Below are 20542 nucleotides of genomic sequence, written 5' to 3' on the forward strand. Positions count from 1 at the left end.
GCGAGTCGCAGGGATTCGCTGGATGCAGAAAAGGAAGTCCCTACAGAAGGCCTATGTCCTGCAGTATGATGATCGTTTGTCTATGAAAACAGAGGCAGTATGATGATCGTTTGTCTATGAAAACAGAGTGTTTAGCAGGAAAATTCCATATTCTTTTACGCCAGTAATATCCATTAGATTGAGAATGTCCAGTCCCTTAATTTTTTCGAGGGGTTATCAAGTTTTTGCACCATCAGGTCTGAAGAAAATTTAAACACACTGTTAAAAGTACAGCTAATCAAACAATACATTTAATCCTTCTATTGATTCTGTTCAATATAATTGTCTAAAATACTTAAATTTTTTTGCAGATACATTTATTGGACAAATACAAACATTTCAAAACCAACGATAGAGAGAGCACGATTCGATGGCAGTGAAAGGACCACTATTGTTGACACTGATATCCACATGCCGGTCAGCATAGCTATCGATCAACGAACAAAACGGCTTTACTGGGCCGACGATAAAGAAGGCATACATTATTCCATCGAGTCATCCGATTTAGACGGGAAAAACAGGCAACAAATGCTGACAGGCACATACCATCAGCCAAATTCCTTAACCGTTACAAAAGACAGCATCTATTGGGTCGATTGGGGATTCAGATCAGTGTGGAAGCTATCGAAAAATGCAACAAATGCGGATCCAGAAGAATTCGTACAGTTCAACAATGAAGTACCTTTCGGTATAGCTGCGAATTATAAAATTGCCGACCAAACTGAAAATGTGGATGAATGTAAGATTTTAGCTAATCTAACACAAAACAACACTGCCGTAAACGATTCCATTCGCATTCCTAAAGACGTGGGACTGTTTTGTTTGCACGGTGTGAAGACAGGACAGTTAGAGTGCAAATGTTCAGCTGGTTATACTGGTGATAGGTGTGAGATATCCGTTTGCCAGAACTTCTGTTTGAATGGTGATTGCAGTGCCTCGAGCGACGGCCAACCGACCTGCAAGTAAGTGACACAGTTTTTAGATTGTATAAAATATTCTAAATTTGTATACGCGGTTTCACCCGCGTGGTTCCCGTTCTCGTAAAAATACGGAGATAATACATAGCCTATAGGCTTCCTCGAGAAATGGGCTATCTAACACTGAAATAATTTTTCAAATCGGACCAGTAGTTCCTGAGATTAGCGCGTTCAACCAAACAAACGAACTTTTCAGCTTTATAATATTAGCATAGATAAGACAATGATAGATTCTGCTTTAACGCTGAGTTTCTTTACCAGGACTTTTAACTTTTTTTTTATTCAATGACAAGATAGCTTCTCACCTGATGTTAAGTGACGATGCTGTTTAAGATTTAAGAGAGTTTTATCACATAACAGTTTCTATGCGGCATCAATAAGATAACTTGCTATTAGCTGAAATTAATATTCTAACAGAGCCGTGAGAGCCCAGTGGATGACCCCTGCCTCCGATTCTGTGGGACGTAGGTTCGAATCCGGTCCGGGACATGCACTTCCAAATTTCAGTTGTGTGCATTTTAAGAAATTATCACGTGTCTCAAATGGTGAAGGAAAAACATCGTGAGGAAACCTGCATACCAGAGAATTTTCTTAATTTCTGCGTGTGAGAAGTCTGCCAATCCGCATTGGGCCAGTGTGGCGGACTTTTGACCTAAGCCCTCTCAATCTGAGAGGAGACTCGTGCTCAGTAGTGAGCTGATTATTATATTTTGCAAATTTTACCGTTATTTCTAGATGCAGACGTGGTTTCTCTGGCACTCGATGTGAGGCGAGTGTCTGCTATAGTCATTGCTTGAACGATGGTGAATGTACCGTCAGTGAAGCGGGCACACCTGAGTGTAAATGTGCTCATGACTTCGAAGGCGACAGATGCGAGACACCTAAACTAATACCAACAACAACTATTGCACCCCCTGTTGAAGCTTGCAAGTAAGTGACCATTTATAGGCTAGTTGACACTTTATTTAATGGTCTTTAATAAAGTTTTAAGAAAGTTTTTTTTTTTTAAATCAGTCCAGCAGTTTCAGAGACGATTCAATGCATAAACAATCAAATCTCACCTCTTTCACAGAGTAATGAATGATCCATAGTGAATACAAGCAGCGTGGTTAAGCCGGTGAAACCCATTAAAAACCCCAAACGTCACGAGTCTCCTTGACATCTGCATATACAAATTTTTTTCTTAATTTGTATTTCTAAATTTAACACTAACAACCATTACGTAAATTAATATAATAATAATCAATAACAACCAATAAAAAATAATCTTATTTCTTTAGTTTTTGTAAACAGTTTTTAAAATATTTTAAAACACAGGACGCCATTTTTCTTGCATAACATTGAAAGTTACTGATATGACGCTTCGTGTCGTACTGACTCGAGAATGTATTCGTTTTTGAATTTTGTATTTGGAGCGGCTACGACACTGTCTGTTCCGTGCGCTCTATCTGTTTAATCTGTGACCTCTTCATAGAAATACAATGTATAAACATAACAAATTATAAATATGCACAGCAAAATGTATTAGCTAGTAAAAGGTTATCTGTAAGGTAGTCATTAATCCGATATTCATGATGCAAGTAGGTAAATTTACATCCAATTGATTGCGTCTACTATTATACAGGAAGAAATTTTTTTTAGTGCGGATATTTTTATATTTTGTACATAAACAAAATTTAATGATCACGTATTTTTTCTATTTTTTTTTAACTCAAAAATAACAAAATTATCGTTAGCTAAAGTTATTTACTTTTGAACAGAATTTTAGGGTCACCCTATTGTGCGTTTATTTTATTTTCGTTTGATACCTAAAGGACGTCACCAGATCACTTTTAAGCTGAATATATCTTGTTTAGTAATAATATGTACATTATTTTGTTATTTTAGAGACATAAATTAAAAAAAAAATTACATTAAATGTATCGAACTGTTTGTAGATTTATATTCTATTAATGATACAGAACCACGAAAAAAAATATCCGCACTAAAGACCGAATCACCCTGTATATATATACATATTATTAATAAGTAGGCAATTCTTGCATTTTTTGAAAATATCTTCTATCTTCCTATATAATTTTAGTCTATTAAAGGCAACGATATTTTACTATTAGATATGTTACGTGCCTACAAATCAACCACAAAAAGTACCTTCTTCACTGAGCGCACATATGCATAATTTTGAGTTTACTTACATTATATATTTATGTATATAGTATATACACTTCCTGATCACACAACTCGACATTGTTGACACTATTTAGATATTATTTGTTTAAATAACTTTCGTTTACTATGTGACTAAATGAAATTAAGACAATTTGCCAACTTAGTTCGCTTCAGTTTCGACGCGCTAGTGACATTTCTATAATAGTATAAATAGTCTTTGATGTAGGTACTTTCCTCCTGCATAGCCTATAAACATTTTGTTGACTCTATATCAGCCGATGGACATAGGCCTCTTGCATGGACCTCCAAGCATAACAGTCTCGAGCCGCCAGCATCCAGCGGTTTCCTGCAATCCGCTTGATATCCTCGGTCCACCTAGTGGGAGGTCGCCATTCCAGCACCTTGCGACCCCAACGTCCATCGGCTCTTCGAACTATGTGACCTGCCCATTGCCACTACAGCTTCGCGACTCACTGAGCTATGTCAGTGACTTTGTTTCGTCTACGGATCTCCTCATTTCTGATTCAATCACGCATAGATACTCCAAGTATAGCTCGCTCCATCACCCGCTGAGTGACTTTAAGCCTTCTAATAAGGACCATAGTTTTATATTAATTGATTATGAAACACGGCTAAAACTCACGTGATATTAGGTCGGAGTATGCCCGACTAGTTTCGAACCCATACGAGGCCCTTAGTCATGAGCTGGTTCTTGCATCGCGGCACGATCCAAACTGCGAAGCGGCTGCGCGACGCGCTGCTGCACGCATTGCGCGCGCGGAGAGGGGTTGAGTGGTGGGGAGTGAAGGTTCCGTTACACTCTCCGACGGTTCATTAATGTCATCATCATTAGACTCGTCTTCTTGTAAGCACCATAGTTTTACTTTGGCTCTTTGATTAATCTGTATCATTCCTTACAGCTGCTCAGCATTTACTTCAGAAAGCAAGAGCAGAGACATATTCGTGGACTCGGATTTATGTAGCACGGGATGGGACACCGTACGCGATCCGATACTGATGGTGCTTGGAACGATAACCGGGCTGTTATGCCTAGTATGTGCGTTACTCGTCACGAAGATCTTGCAATTAAAGAAAAGACCCAGGTGAGTTCTTCGACGGCCTCCGTGGTGCAGTGAAAGCGGTTACGCGATTGTTAGCGGGACTCGATATTTTTCGAAACTTTGAACCTATATAACCTATATACCTATAAAACCTATATACCTATAAAATCCAAACTATTAGGTAGTTTTGACTACAACAAAAACTAGTGTGTTTGTATACATACAGGCTTTACTGAGATAACATTTCAGGTAAGTAGTCATTAATCCGATATGCATGATGCAAGTAGGTAAAACATCCAATAAATTGCGTCTACATATACATACTAGCGGACGCCCGCGACTTCGTCCGCGTAAATTTCGATGTCAACTTTACTACTTCCCCTACCCTACCCTACCCTACCCCTACTCTACCACTACCCCAACCCTACCCTACCACTACCCCAACCCTACCCTACCCAATCCCTACATCTACCCTACCCCTACCCTACCCTACCCCTACCCCTACCCTACCCTACCCCTACCACCACCCTACACCTATCCTACCCCAAACCTACCACTACCTTAACTACACCCTACCCCCATCCTACCCCTACCCTCGCCGTACCCTATCCCTTTCCTACCCCTATCCCACCCGTACCCCTATCTCACGCCTATCCTACCCCTACCCTACCACTTCCCTATCCTACCCGTACCTCTACCCTACCACTACCCTAAACCCGGCCCTAAACCTACCCTACCCCTACACTACCCCTACGCTTCCCTACCCGTACCCTACCTTACCCTGTAACTTCTCTATCTTACTCCTACCCTTAGCAAAATCGGTCCAGTCCTTCGAGAGTGGTGGTATGACCAAGAGAAATAGATAAATAAAGAGGTAAACTTCGTGTGGTTGTAGGAGGTAATCTCTGGATCTACTGGACTGATTTGGAAAATTGTTTTACCAATAGAAAGCTACGTTATTTGCGAGTGTCATAGGCTATGTTTGATCCCCATATTCACACGGGAACGGGAACTACGTATATGAAAGCGCCGGGCGTCATATAGTGGAATTTCTGCGTCTTTTAGAAATTTTGTATTATCTCCGAAACTATTTAAGTAATTAACATACTGTAAAGGGCAAATCTTATCTCCATAATATTCTTGTGATTATTAAATAATTTATTTTTATAAGGATTAAAGTTTAGTTGTGTAAATAATGAAGTAAACCTAAGTATAAAAAATTAATAATTTTTAAAACACATAAGGTACTATATCTGCTAATATATAGAAGATAGATATATGGTGTCGCGGACTTTTTTGTAGAACTTTTAAAGATACATAAAGTCTCTATACATTAATTTCAATTTTACACAATAGTTAAGGCAGCGCATGCGAATAAGTCTGTTTAAGAGGATTTTCAGTCCGACCTGTATGACAAAAACTGTGTTAACTCGGCTAATATAAAATATAGCCTATAGCACTCCCCGATAATGTAGCATTCTACTGGTGAAAGAATTTTTAAAATCGGACCAGTAGTTCCGAAGATTACCCCATTTAAAAAATGTGACAAACTTACAAACTTACAAACTTTACCTCTTTATAATATTAGTATAGATTATTAATAAGTTGGTACTTCTTGCATCTTTTGAAAATATTTTCTATCTTCCTGTATAATTTTACTCTATTAAAGGCAACGATATTATACTATTAGAAATGTTATGTGCATACAAAATCACCACAAAAAGACCCAGGTGAGTTCTTCGACGGCCTCCGTGGCGCAGTGATATACCCGGCTGATTTACTAGAGGTCCTGGGTTTGATCCCCGGTTGGGCCGATTGAGGTTCTGGCTGGTGGGAGATTTCGGCTGTTGTTAGTTACCACCGTAATAGCAAAGACGTGCCGCCAAGCGATTTAGCGTTCCGGTACAATGTCGTGTAGAAACCGAAAGGGGTGTGGATTTTCATCCTCCTAACAAGTTAGCCCATTTCCATCTTATATTGCATAATCACATCATCAGGTGAGATTGTAGTCTACGGTTAACTTGTAAAGAATAAAAAAATATTAGAAGTAAGTAGGTAATCTATATCTATACTAATATTATAAAGAGGTAAAGTTTGTAAGTTTGTAAGTTTGTCACATTTTTTAAATGGGGTAATCTTCGGAACTACTGGTCCGATTTTAAAAATTCTTTCACCAGTAGAATGCTACATTATCGGGGAGTGCTATAGGCTATATTTTATATTAGCCGAGTTAACACAGTTTTTGTCATACAGGTCGGACTGAAAATCCTCTTAAACAGACTTATTCGCATGCGCTGCCTTAACTATTGTGTAAAATTGAAATTAATGTATAGAGACTTTATGTATCTTTAAAAGTTCTACAAAAAAGTCCGCGACACCATATATCTATCTTCTATATATTAGCAGATATAGTACCTTATGTGTTTTAAAAATTATTAATTTTTTATACTTAGGTTTACTTCATTATTTACACAACTAAACTTTAATCCTTATAAAAATAAATTATTTAATAATCACAAGAATATTATGGAGATAAGATTTGCCCTTTACAGTATGTTAATTACTTAAATAGTTTCGGAGATAATACAAAATTTCTAAAAGACGCAGAAATTCCACTATATGACGCCCGGCGCTTTCATATACGTAGTTCCCGTTCCCGTGTGAATATGGGGATCAAACATAGCCTATGACACTCGCAAATAACGTAGCTTTCTATTGGTAAAACAATTTTCCAAATCAGTCCAGTAGATCCAGAGATTACCTCCTACAACCACACGAAGTTTACCTCTTTATTTATCTATTTCTCTTGGTCATACCACCACTCTCGAAGGACTGGACCGATTTTGCTAAGGGTAGGAGTAAGATAGAGAAGTTACAGGGTAAGGTAGGGTACGGGTAGGGAAGCGTAGGGGTAGTGTAGGGGTAGGGTAGGTTTAGGGCCGGGTTTAGGGTAGTGGTAGGGTAGAGGTACGGGTAGGATAGGGAAGTGGTAGGGTAGGGGTAGGATAGGCGTGAGATAGGGGTACGGGTGGGATAGGGGTAGGAAAGGGATAGGGTACGGCGAGGGTAGGGGTAGGATGGGGGTAGGGTGTAGTTAAGGTAGTGGTAGGTTTGGGGTAGGATAGGTGTAGGGTGGTGGTAGGGGTAGGGTAGGGTAGGGGTAGGGGTAGGGTAGGGTAGGGGTAGGGTAGATGTAGGGGTTGGGTAGGGTAGGGTTGGGGTAGTGGTAGGGTAGGGTTGGGGTAGTGGTAGAGTAGGGGTAGGGTAGGGTAGGGTAGGGGAAGTAGTAAAGTTGACATCGAAATTTACGCGGACGAAGTCGCGGGCGTCCGCTAGTATTATATACTGAGAGGCACAACTATCCACCCTCTTTAATATGACGCCCGTATATTAAAGTGGGCGGATAATTGTGCCTCAAAGTATAGATTGTAAAATGAAGTATACACCGCGCTACGTTATTCGTCTTAAACCAAAATCCCACATAATGTACCCAATGTCTATTATCCATCAGTGTTATTAAAAAAAAAAACAAAGTACAATTCAAGGAGTTACAATTGTAATAAACTTTCAAAAATCGATTATTTTAACACATCCTGTATTTTCAAACATCTACCTACCTCCTCGCCGCAGTCACGTCGGCAGCCAGTCGGTCCCTTTGAGCTTTGAGGTCATTCACTTTAACCTATTTCTTTAAATTAAATTCTATTTTATTTACGGGTGTTAACCCGTACTAGACCTGTGTCGATCGTGATTGATCGAATCTCTGATACCCGATCAGTACTTGTGCGTGAGCGAGTGACGCGGCCGTCAGCGCCTCAAATAATCTGCGAACGATTTTTGTTCACCACACTGAATTGGACTTGTAACAATTATCTGGATCGAATACTCGTCGGTCAGTCGTACAACATCACTTTACAGAATAGCAACCTAAAATCCGATCAGTTCGGAATTTTAACGGCCTTCGTGGCGCAGTAGTGTGCGCGGTGGATTTACAAGACGGAGGTCCTGGGTTTGAACCTCGGTTGGGCCGATTGGGGTTTTGGTCCTGGCTGGTGGGAGACTTCGATCGTGGCTCGTTACCACCCTACCGACAAAGACGTACCGCCAAGCCGTGGATTCAAATACTTCCCCTAATAAGTTAGTCCGTTTCCATTTCAGATTGCATAATCACTTACTACACTGCCGTCAGGTGAAATTGTAGTCGATGGCTAACTTGTAACGAATAAAAAAAGGGTTCCGATTCATGTCCTACGGATGTTCAGTTTAAGACTCAAGTAACTACATACTTTAAGTCGAGTCGTAATGATACACAAAACACGAAAGACCTGTGACCCGAATGATCGAATTATTAAGACCCAACCAATCACCTTGCGTTATAAGAAACGATCGAAAGATACATTTCTTACCTGTACCTATTTTTGGACATTGCCGACAATAGTTACGGGTTAGGCGGCGAGCGGCGTTATCAAAAAGGAAACCGCAAAAGACTAGGGCTTGCTATTTTTTAAAATATCGGATTCTCGATATATCGATAATTTCAAAAATAAATTTTTCGGCTAAATGAAAATTTTTAACAATTAAGTATTTATTAAACTTCACTATTTTTTATGTAACTAAATTGACAAGTAAATTAATACGATTAAACATGTTTAAAGTTTTGTCTGAGGGTAAAGTAGTGTATACTATCTGAATACATTACGTTTTACTTATTTCAGTGACATTTTCGATAAAATGCAATTAAATAAACTAAAATATGAAAAACGTAATAAAGTATAAATAAAGTAAAGTAGATTATGTTTGATAATGTTTTAGTTTAAATAATTTGCGAGGGATATAAAAAATTAAAACTTGTTAAAAATATCTAGTATCGATATCTACGTTTCAATATCGAACTATCGATATATCGTCCATAAAAATATTAGTAATGAATACTTATCGCTATTAAGTGATAATCGATATTTTGATATATCGATATTTTATTAACAGCCCTAGTAAAGACACTGCCGCCACAGTAGATATATTACAAGCAGTATAATAACTCGGCCATATTTTTGAAATAAATACCTACAGCCGCGCGCTCCGCAAACATGTGATAGGGCTGCCTGCCTCCAGCATTTTAATTACATTTGCCAACTTTGTGTTTCCATTTAGTTATGTGATTGTAAATATACTTTTTTTAAATAAACAAATAAAATACTTTGTAAATTGTAGTAAAATAGGAAGTGATCAATAAAATGCGTGTTGTTTTTTGATTGGTAGATTTAAATAAGGCTGATACTAATCAATGATCTTGAAGGACCTTCATATATTTATTTTGGTGATGCCATCTATCTATTACCACCACACTAGGTGACCAAATAATAAAAAATCGGTCAAGTGCGTGTCGGGCCACGCGCAGTGTAGGGTTCCGTAGATTATGTTAGCACTTTAACCCCTTATGTAATGTACAAAAATACCGATAACGATACCCCCACACTATAGAATAGACGATAAAAAATTGACCCTGACTTGGCATGTAGGGAAGGAACTACAAAAAACAAATTGAGATTGACCGGGTTCGCTAGTAGTTTAATAAAAAAATCTGGATAGGTATATTGATATCAGCTGGCTCTTTACTTTTTTTATTCAAATACATTAAAGTATGAGCAACACAATAATGTTGTTAAATTCAAACAACTTCTTTACGTAACTTCTTTATTACCTTAAAATACAGGTATACAAAACATACATGTCATAAGATTTAAATCTATGTATTACATAATAATCAAAGAAAACGACCTAAATGAAGAAGTTAATAAATAATTATTTAATAATATTATATTAACGTTTACGTCATTTACCTATTTACACAATTTTATCATTTAAGCATTTATTTATATATATATTTATTAAATTATGTCTTTAGAATACAAAATATTAATCAAACTTTATAAAAATAATAACTTTTTCCTAGTCGTCATAATTAAAAAATCCAATACACTGCGTTCGTCACCGCGGCACAGTCGCAACGGTCTTCACCCCACGATCACCCCACGTACGAGCTGCGTAGGTATAGCTCGCGTTTCGACCTTTAGTATGAAGTCCAACTACTGCTTGTAATATATCTACTGTGCTGCCGCCGACTAGGTGTATCAAAAATAGTAGGTATGTAGGTATTAAACAACAAAATTTCTGAAACTAGGTTAAAGTTCATTAACCTCTTCTTTCCAAACAGAATGAAACAGGATGTTCTGAAGTTTTTTCATCAATTTTAATTTTTTTTTTCGATAGCGTGTGAATGTGCTTCAGCTTATTTTTAATATTACTATAGAGTTTCTCGTAATGGATACATACATGTCGCGGCGGATTATAGACGCGGCCGGTAGCACGGTGTATAATATAACTCAATAATTGTATAGGTACATACACAGTATCTACAGCAGTGTTCAATGTACACAAGCAAATAAAAAAACTGTTTGCATTAACTGTTAATAATTACACATTTTCAAGGTTAAGACTCAAACATGTGAATAATAAGGTGGATTTCGCTTCCTTCCATGCACTATTAGGCACCTGCATAATATAAATAATATTATATTTTTAGTATTGCAGAACTATTTACTAATGAAGTTTCGTTTTTGTGGAATAAGGGATGTTTGTTATTCAATTAAGCATAAACTTCTGAAGTCTTAACGTATTTGGATAAACTTTTGAACTTTATTGCTGGAATAACATCGCGATAATTATTATTATTACTGTTTGTTTGTATGTCTTTAAGCGCTATTTTTCAAAACTACTAAATTGATTCTCATGCGATTTTCACAGGTAGATTAAATATTAATCTAACTTTAAGATCGAATACCAAGATTATAACCGGGTCGAAGAAGAACAAAATCGCGGTTAGCTGTTAGTATATAAATCATCATCATTATCAATCCATATCCGACTCACTGCTGAGCTTGAGAGGGATTAGGCCAATAGTCCACCACGCTAGCTAAATGCGGATTGGCAGACTTCACACACACAGAGAATTAAGATAATTCTCTGGTATGCAGGTTTCCTCACAATGTTTTTCCTTTACCGTTTAAGACACGTGATATTTTATTTCTTAAAATGCACATAACTGAAGAGTGCATGCCCCGGACCGGATTCGAACCTACGCCCTCACAATCAAAGGCAGAGGTCATATCCACTGGGCTATCACGACTCTAACTACTGAATAGGTAGTATATAGATGATTGTGCCAAAACTTTATTGGTTTGTTTGCGACATTTTACCGATAGGTTAATTGGCTAGCCGATATGTTTATATCAGAGCAAATTTAGATAGTGTATTAATAAGTTCCTTAATAAATCTAAAATAAATTATGTTCTAGTGGACGCCCGCGACTTCGTCCGCGTGGAAATCAATGTAAACTATCAAGCCCTATTTCACCACTTTAGGGGTTGAATTTTTAAAAATATTTTTTTGTGAAAAAATGTTTCAATCTGTAACTGTATAAATGAAGGATTTTCCATACAAACTTTCACCCCCTTCAATTTTTATTTTAGAGCCAAAAAGTAGGTCACCTATGTTTTGCTCCAAGGTCCCATTTACCGTTGTACCAAATTTATCTAGATCGGTTCAGCCGTTTATCCGTAAAAAGGTAACAGACAGACAGACTTACTTTCGCATTTATAATATACTAGCGAATGCCCGCGACTTCGTCCGCCCTTAGACGTCTCACAAAATCCGTTCTTAGGGGATACCCACTAACTATAGCTTGACAGCTTCGTTCGTAACACTCCCGACGGTCCGCGCGGGCCGGGGGGCGTGTAGCGATGAATGATGCACCTCACTTCACGCACGAATTCACACTCGCGCAGTCTTTCCCCCCGTCGCCCGCATACCATGGGAGTGTCATCAATGAACTTGCCAGACTATATAAACTACTTCCCTGCTAAATTTCAGCTTTGTTCATCAATTGGTTTTCGGGATTTCGTGATGAATGATCTTTCGCATTTACTATAATAGGATTTATGTTTTTATGTATTTATGTTTATATAGTTTTTACACTTGTATTTTTTTTATTTTTCAGTCACTACATGTTAAAATTAATACTAAATGATTGTTAACAGGATCAAGAGGCGTATAATAGTGAACAAGAACGTCACCCCCCTCACCGCGCGCCCCGACCAGTGCGAGATCACCATTGAGAATTGCTGCAACATGAACATATGCGAAACTGTAAGTTGCACACTATCTATATTTTTAGCAGACTCGGAAGTGGATTACAAAATAAAAAAAACCAATGTCGGAGGAAGGACAACTTAATTAACAAATCAAACTGTAACCAAAACAAACCCTAGAGAGAGAATGACCTTGAGTGGAATCACGAACTTGGTATCGTTGTATTTAGGGTTAAGGAGCCCCTTGACAAAAAACTAACACTCTCCTTTTCCACTCAAGTCAAAACTATATGCTAGCCGCGACTTCGTCCTCTCCATAAACTATCGCCCTGCCAAATATTACCTTTGTGAGTCGGGCGGTATTCGATATTTTGTGATGGCATCTTTTATATAAGTATTTAAATACATACCCCGGAGTTAGGAGATTAGTTGTGTTACACTACTGTTCCTTGAAGAGCACCCAGTCCTGGTCTGGTCATTATCATTATCAGACTTATTACATGAAGGCTAGTACCAACCAAATTCACGAACAAAATTGTCTGTAATTTTTTGAGGAAAACGACCTTAGGTATACTAATATTATAAAGCTGAAGAGTTTGTTTGTTTGATTGAAGGCGCTAATCTCAGGAACTACTGGTCCGATTAAAAAAATCTTTCAGTATTAAATAGCCCATTTATAGAGGAAGGTAAGAGCCAAGAACACGATAACAACTATGAAACATTGATACTATAAAGACAGTTTTTATAATCGCAATAGATTGTTGATCTTTAATAGAAACTTATAACTTTGACAGAAAAGTAATGTTTGTTGTGACGTATGTAAGAGACAAGTGAAACACGCGACGCTATATTTCAGCTGATTTATTTTACTGAACGACTTTGCCGACAATTATATTGCGCAATATCTCCGATATGTCTAGCGAGGCAGGTTCATATGTGACTAGTCTGAGCCCTAAGCCTATACTAAGCCGTATTGGAGCAAGGTGGATCTAGGCTCCATAGTTGTTGCTCCTTGATGATTTAATCTATGAAATAGCTAACTGGTAACCTTCTGTTTATATTTCTCAGATAAACGTCGGCGTAGTTTCCTACTAATTATAATAAAATTAGATTTTATTATATAAATTATACATTTTCCTGTCTAAATCAATACATTATTTATAACTTTGTTACTATCAATATCATTTACAAGAACAAGGAAAATATGGTATCAATGGAGATTAATTAATTTATTATACAACTTTATAATTAATTTTATAAAAAAATGTCACCATTAGTCTACAATAGTTGAATATTTGAGCGAATTAGATCAACGGGTCAAGTGCAAATTGCAGTGATTGTCTGCAATTTCAATGGCGCTTCGTCATCGATTGGATATTTTTATTTATCTTTATTCTGCTTATATTGACGTCATTTCTCTGAAAGGAATGTCCCGTAGACAGAAAAGTAAATAGACAAGTGTTTGAGAAGAAGATAGATTTGAAAAGTAGTAAATAGCCTTAAGGCTAATTGGTTACCTACTTATAATTTTCAATAAAATGAGGCAGTAATTTCGTAGGTACTCACAATACGCTTATTTTATGTAGATTTTTTTTTACTTTTTTTTTTTGTTTTTTAACCGACTGCAAGAAGGGTTATGTTTTTCGCACGTATTTTGTATTTATGTATGTATGTATATATCTAAGTAAATATGTATGTATATACCTAATATTATTTATTACCTCATATCTTCCAAACCGCTTAACGGATTTACGTAGTTAAGATATCGTTGGATTTGTCTTAATAACCCAAGTGTTCTTAGATAGGTGAAATTTAAAAAAAAAACCAGATTCGCCCACCGAGGGTCTCGTAGAGTTTTTTGGATATTCACTTAACCTCGGTTGTACGTATGTGTACATTATCGTACTTTGTAACATGAAACAAACCTAATAAATAAATCCAATGTTCACCATCTATCCTAACTAAAAAGTGTGAAATAAATAAATAAATTAAACAAATTTCAAAAACCCGACTTGCTTTAATTCAATTCAGAATATGGACGAACGTTGAAAATGTTATATAAGTTATAACATAGTACACCGTACAATGCAATAGTTTCTATTGCATTGTACAGTATACTATGGGTGTACCTTAATATAGCTTTTGATTAGGTTTGTTTAAAAAAAATTAAAAACATTATATGAATTTATTAAAAATAGAAATTACAAATATCTTTGATTGTTAAATTAGTAAATCTTTAGGCAAAATATAGATAATTAGGTAGGTATCTACATATTAATTAAAATTAATGATAATTAATTGATAATAATAATTAATATACATATCGTTTAATTATAGCATTATCTAGAAGGAAAATCGTATACTAAATCTTCTTGGAACACAAACACGCTGTACTCCGTGGATTTATAATGACACTGATTGTGAGAGGTCAATATCGGACTTTCCAAACAAAACAAGTAAAGACGCGATACAATAATTATGCGAATTATCTTTTATTATTGCCCGATAAAATGTGCATACTTGGTAGGTGGTATAAACTTAAACCTTTTATCTTATATGCATATATAAGTAGGTACCTACCTACAGTAGTAAATACTAATATAATTTTAAAGTAAAAAAAAGAGGTAAAGTTTGTGGTATTGTAGGTAATTCTCTAGTCCTATTGAACCGATTTCGAAAATTCTTCTACCATTAGTAAGCCACGTTATTTATGAGTGGCATAGGCTCGTATTAAATAAATAAATAAATAAATATACTTAAACAATACACATCACTATCTAGCGCCAAAGTAAGCATACAGAGCAGCTTGTGTTATGGGTACTAAGATAGTTGATATTATAATATTCATATACATTTATATATTACATATAAATACTTATATAATGTACAAATATACACAGACACTGAAAAAAAACCCAAGTTCATCACACGAATATTTTCCAGTTGTGGGAATCGAACCCAAGGCCGTGGTTGCAGAAAGCAGGGTCACTACCCACTGCGCCACGCGGCCGATATATTCTCACGTATACGTAGTCGTATTCTCACGTAAACGGGAACTACGCGAGAAAAACCGCGCGACGTCTTCTATTTATTTAAATTAATCTAAGCTTCTATTTATTAAATAAAGGAAATTCCTCCTAACAAAAATAAACTCCTGTTAGTCCCGCGGTTAGCCAATGCATCTTGATCAAGTCTCGGGTTCGAGACCTGGGTCGGTTAAAGAAGGTTACATTATCTTCATTAGAAGAAATTCTCAATATGTAACCTCCAAATCCTCTTTCTTGAAAAGAGGGACGCTTGATTCGAAAATTTGTTTGTAATAGGTTTTCGTTACGTGCTTCGCGGTAAAATAAAGCAAAATAAATTAATATTAGCCGTTATAGCCCAGTGGATATGACGTATGTGTGGTTCGAATCCGGTCCGTGGGATGCACCTCCCAAGTTTTCAGTTGTGTGCATTTTAAGAGATTAAATATCACGTGTCTCAAACGGTGAAGGAAAAACATGGTGAAGAAACCTGCATACCTGAGAAGTTTCTTCGTTCTCTACGTTTGTGAATTCTGCCATTCTGCGTTAGGCCAGCCTGGTGGACTATAAGCCTCTCATTCTGAGAGTAGACTCGTCCTCAGCCGAATATGGGTTGATAATGATGATGATAATGATATCTAATATAATAAAATTAGGTAGGTTCTACTGAAATTTTGTGATGCTATCCATACTTATCATATTATAAATATGAAAGTGTCTGTTTGTTAGTTCGTCTTTCACGGCAAAACGATGCGACGAATTGACGTATTTTTTTAAGTGGAGATAGTTGAAAAGATGGAGAGTGACATAAGTTACTTTTGTCTCTTTCTAACCCCCCACTTCCTCAACCCATTTTAAGGAAGTGTGGGGTTAGGAAGGGAGAGAGGGAGGGTGAAAGTTATTAATTTGGTATGCAGACTATTTGTGACTAAAAAGGGGTAGGGGTAGAGTAGGTGTAGTGTGGGTGTAGAATAGTATAGGAGTAGGGAACTACTCAAAGCGAAGCATGACCGGGTAGGCTGGTAGTACATAATAACAAGTACATTACTACAGAGGCCGGACATAAAGTAATTTACGATCAGCCAATTAGCACCAGTAGAGGCCTTATAGCAACAGCTTAGACTTTCAGAAAAATTTTACATCCATTACTATTTTATTCGCGTTTGTATTCATTTGCTCTGGTTTTCGATTGTTTATTAACCTTCACGGTAAACGGTTGGTTAAGTGTTAAGACGTGCTTACCTATATATTGCATTAGTATAATTTCCCAGGAATTGTTTAAACAATCTTAATGAGCCCCTATTCACAATCTAATATATAAAATTCTCGTGTCACAGTTTTCGTTGCCATACTCCTCCGAAACGGCTTGACTGATTTTGATGAAATTTTTTGTGCATATTCAGTAGGTCTGAGAATCAGCCAACATCTATTTTTCAAACTCCTAAATCCTAGGGTAGGGTAGGGGTATAGTATAGGGATAGGGTAGGGGTAGGTTGGGGTAGTGGTAGGGTAGGTTTATGGTATAGGGATAGGGTAGGGATAGGGTAGCGGTAGGATAGTTGTAGGGTAGGGTAGGGTAGGGGTAGGGTAGTGTAAGGTAGGGATAGGGAAGAAGTGCAAATAAATAAATTAATAAGTCAAAGCGAAGCTTGAGCGGGTCCGCTAGTAACGTATATAATTTGTATCATGCACATTTTTATAGAACTAATTGACTGACCAAGCATGTTATCCACCTGATGGAAAATAGAAAATTATCATATATACCAGCTTTTCTTGACGAGTACTATTTACAAACAAACAAATTAAAAATGTGGGTAGTGGGTATAAATCACTAGTCATTTCACACCTATAATTAGCTTGTTCTTAAATTAATGAAAATAAGTTTGATTAATAAGCTTAGAACAATCATCATCCTCATTATCAACCCATATTCGGCTCACTGCTGAGTTCGAGTGTCCACCACGCTGGTCCAATGCGGATTGGCAGACTTCACACACGCAGAGAATTAAGAAAATTTCCTGGTATACAAGTTTCCTCATGATGTTTTCCTTCACCGTTTGAGACACGTGATATTTAATTTCCTAAAATGCACACAACTGAAAAGTTGGAGGTGCATGTCCCGGACCGGATTCGAACCCACACCCTCCGAAATCGGAGGCAAAGATCATATCCATTGGGCTATCACGGCTCTAGTACGGTCAGGGAAAATAGGTACTTACTTATTGCGGAAGGTAAACATTACATTAAACCGGTTAGGCGTTTTAATTTATAAATAGGTACGCATTAACGAAGTTTATATATATATTTGTAGACATCGTTAAAACTGCAACAGGTTTATTGACCTCTACATATGTAGGCTGCACCAAAATAATATTATGGTTGAACAACTAAGTTATCCTGCGGCTTTGCTCAGTTGTATAGTATATGGCCTGCGACTTCGTCCGCGTCAAACTCGATGTAAACTTTCAACTACCCCTACCCTACCCTTACCCCTTAATTTTTAATTTTTTTTCTGTCATAAGAACTTTCTCCTGACAATAACAAACACATCAAAATAAATAGTGAAATCGGCCCAGCCGTTCACGCGTGATGGCGTGAACAAGAGATATATGAATTAATTTTTATATACTATATAAGATAATACAATTGCATATCAGTACTTACTTGCTATTTTAAGTCTAAACCACTAAACCGATTCTAGTAATCGATTAATGGAAAGCTACGTTATCAGCGAATAACATAGGCCCCCATATTTCCATTCCTGTTACTCGTAAAATCATTTAGCGCGGCGTCATATAACGATTTGTTCCTGCGTTTCTATTTTTTACTGAGCAGAGATATAAAGTGCACATTAAGTAAATATTTATTGCAAAAAGCGTTATTGTTTGTTTTTGTTACAGCCATGCTTCGAACCCAGAAACGCAATTAGACCGACATTGGGCGACGCGAAGCCCGGGAAAGAAGAGAAGAGAAACCTAATCGCGAACATGGAGAGCCAAGACGATATTTACTAGCATCGCACCATATCATTCTACATTTGGTGATGAGTCCAAAGTTTTACATTTGTGATATTCGATATAGGCATACCGATTAGTAACGTTACAGTAACGTTATAGTAATGTTACAGTAACTTTATAGTAATGTTACAGTAACTTTATAGTAATGTTACAGTAAGTTTATAGTAATGTTACAGTAACTTTATAGTAATGTTATAGTAACGTTATATCGTTATAACGAAAAACGACATGAGGTTTGCTATTGAGAGATGTATTTTTATATGTCTGGTGAAAGGCTTTCAACGCCGTATTGATAGACTGGTGGCACTTAAGAGACGGAAACAATAGTTCAAGCAAAAGTTCCTTTGGTTACTTACTGTTCACTAAATAAAATATTCAGTGGATAATAGGTTCGATTAATTATGAGATTGCTTGTTGTTATAAAAGATCAGAAATTATGATTTCTTAATTATCTCCGCCATTAAAATTAGTTGTTTCCGGCTCTTAACGTCCGTATATATTTAAGAACCATAAGGTTTTTATAAGGCAGCTAAAAATCCAAGAGAATATTTAAGTACTTACGAGTATACATATATTTAAGGAAATATATGTTGGGTTGTACAAAGGTTTGTAGGTTAAACGCGATGGTTTAATATATAACTATTTATAGTATCTTGCAGTATATAATATATTATGGTATATAATTAATGCCTGTTGTATGTATAAACTCGTTAAGAATAACGGTATCTGCTAAACGTTGCCTTAAAATTATATTAATTATTGGTAACCACAAATGCCAGTTAAATCTATTTAAATTTATTTTAATAATGACCATAACAAAGCAATATATTGTGTACCTAATAGAAAAACAATAAATATAAGATAAATAATATTTAACTCAAGCAATAACTATTATGGGCCTTTGTTAGATTGTAAATCGAAAGTTCATCGCTCAGCAGTCAATGAGTGTGAATCTCGTACTAACACGAGTCAATCGTATCGTTTCATAGGATTCGGCACTGACGGGATAATTACACTAGACCAGGGTAGGCGAACCAATGGCACGCGTGCCATTGATGGCACGCGACACAATATTTTGGGCACGTCGCCGATCATAAAACATGTGTAAAGTAGGTATTTTACATAAATTATTTGTCATCTAACCTGCAGCAACAGAAGTCACACTAATTTTACAATAATTTAATTTATGCGTGTAATAAAAACATTCCAAAATGTACCTCTTTTGTTTACTTTATTTCATAAAGAGTTTTGATAGTATTTATTATTGTTATTTTCCAAATAATCAGAAAGTCAAAATTATTTGATGGCACGCCAATGACCCCATTAAATATTTTTTAGAAAAAATGGCACGTTGATGCATAAAGGTTCGCCTACCCTGCACTAGACCATAGGTTCTCGATTATTGTCTATATCTTATTTTGTAATTATCATAATATACTTGAATATGTCCTTTCAGAATATATTTTTTTCCCTTATTTTTTTTCAATTTAAACCAACAACTAACAATTTTCATATCGTCAATGTTATCTGCATGTAATAAAATTAACTACTGCAACGTCATATCAAAATACGCTAAGTCAACGCCATATGAGCCCAGTTAATTATGAAATGCCTCGATAGTTATAACTTAACATCCCGTCAGTGCCGTATTTTTATTACTATTTAATTTATTTTTTCCAATAATCAATAAATTATGTAGGTACTTACACAATACGTCTAAAGATATAAGAAGGCATATCATATTGATTGTTTTATTACATCATTTATTATTGGATCACGCGTTGCCTTTTGTACCTTCCAGTTATTCAGATTAAAAAGCAAAAGAACATTTTCTAAGGCGAACAAAGATTTGAAATAAGTTGCATATCAATTTTATTATTTATTTGCTTCCTCTACTTTGGCCAATATTTTTAATACTAGGTACATGATGGTAAATATCTTCTCAACTAAAGAGGTAATATCTGGTAACTTACTGATTTACTACGTAGGTATCCTTATACGATCTACCGAGCAATTGATCAAAATATAATACCTTACAGGATTATTTACAAATACCAGCATTTCTTACATAATAATTACCAATTACCGGAGCGGTACATATTACCT

At 36.3% G+C, this 20542-nt stretch overlaps 1 protein-coding gene across 1 annotated transcript in view; it reads left to right on the forward strand.

Moving 5' to 3' along the window:
* Positions 1-19735, forward strand: part of LOC112048382 (protein cueball) — a 42870-nt gene extending 23135 nt beyond the window's left edge. The window contains exons 3-7 of the mRNA XM_024085893.2: positions 351-1001; positions 1752-1946; positions 4106-4288; positions 12343-12451; positions 18320-19735. Of these exons, the coding sequence (XP_023941661.2) occupies positions 351-1001; positions 1752-1946; positions 4106-4288; positions 12343-12451; positions 18320-18433 (1252 nt within the window). The 3' untranslated portion in view covers positions 18434-19735. The remainder of the gene's footprint in view (positions 1-350; positions 1002-1751; positions 1947-4105; positions 4289-12342; positions 12452-18319) is intronic.
* Positions 19736-20542: the final 807 nt, after the last annotated feature.

The sequence above is a fragment of the Bicyclus anynana genome, chromosome 15 (genome assembly GCF_947172395.1).
Source record: "Bicyclus anynana chromosome 15, ilBicAnyn1.1, whole genome shotgun sequence".
Taxonomy (NCBI): Eukaryota; Metazoa; Arthropoda; class Insecta; order Lepidoptera; family Nymphalidae; genus Bicyclus; species Bicyclus anynana.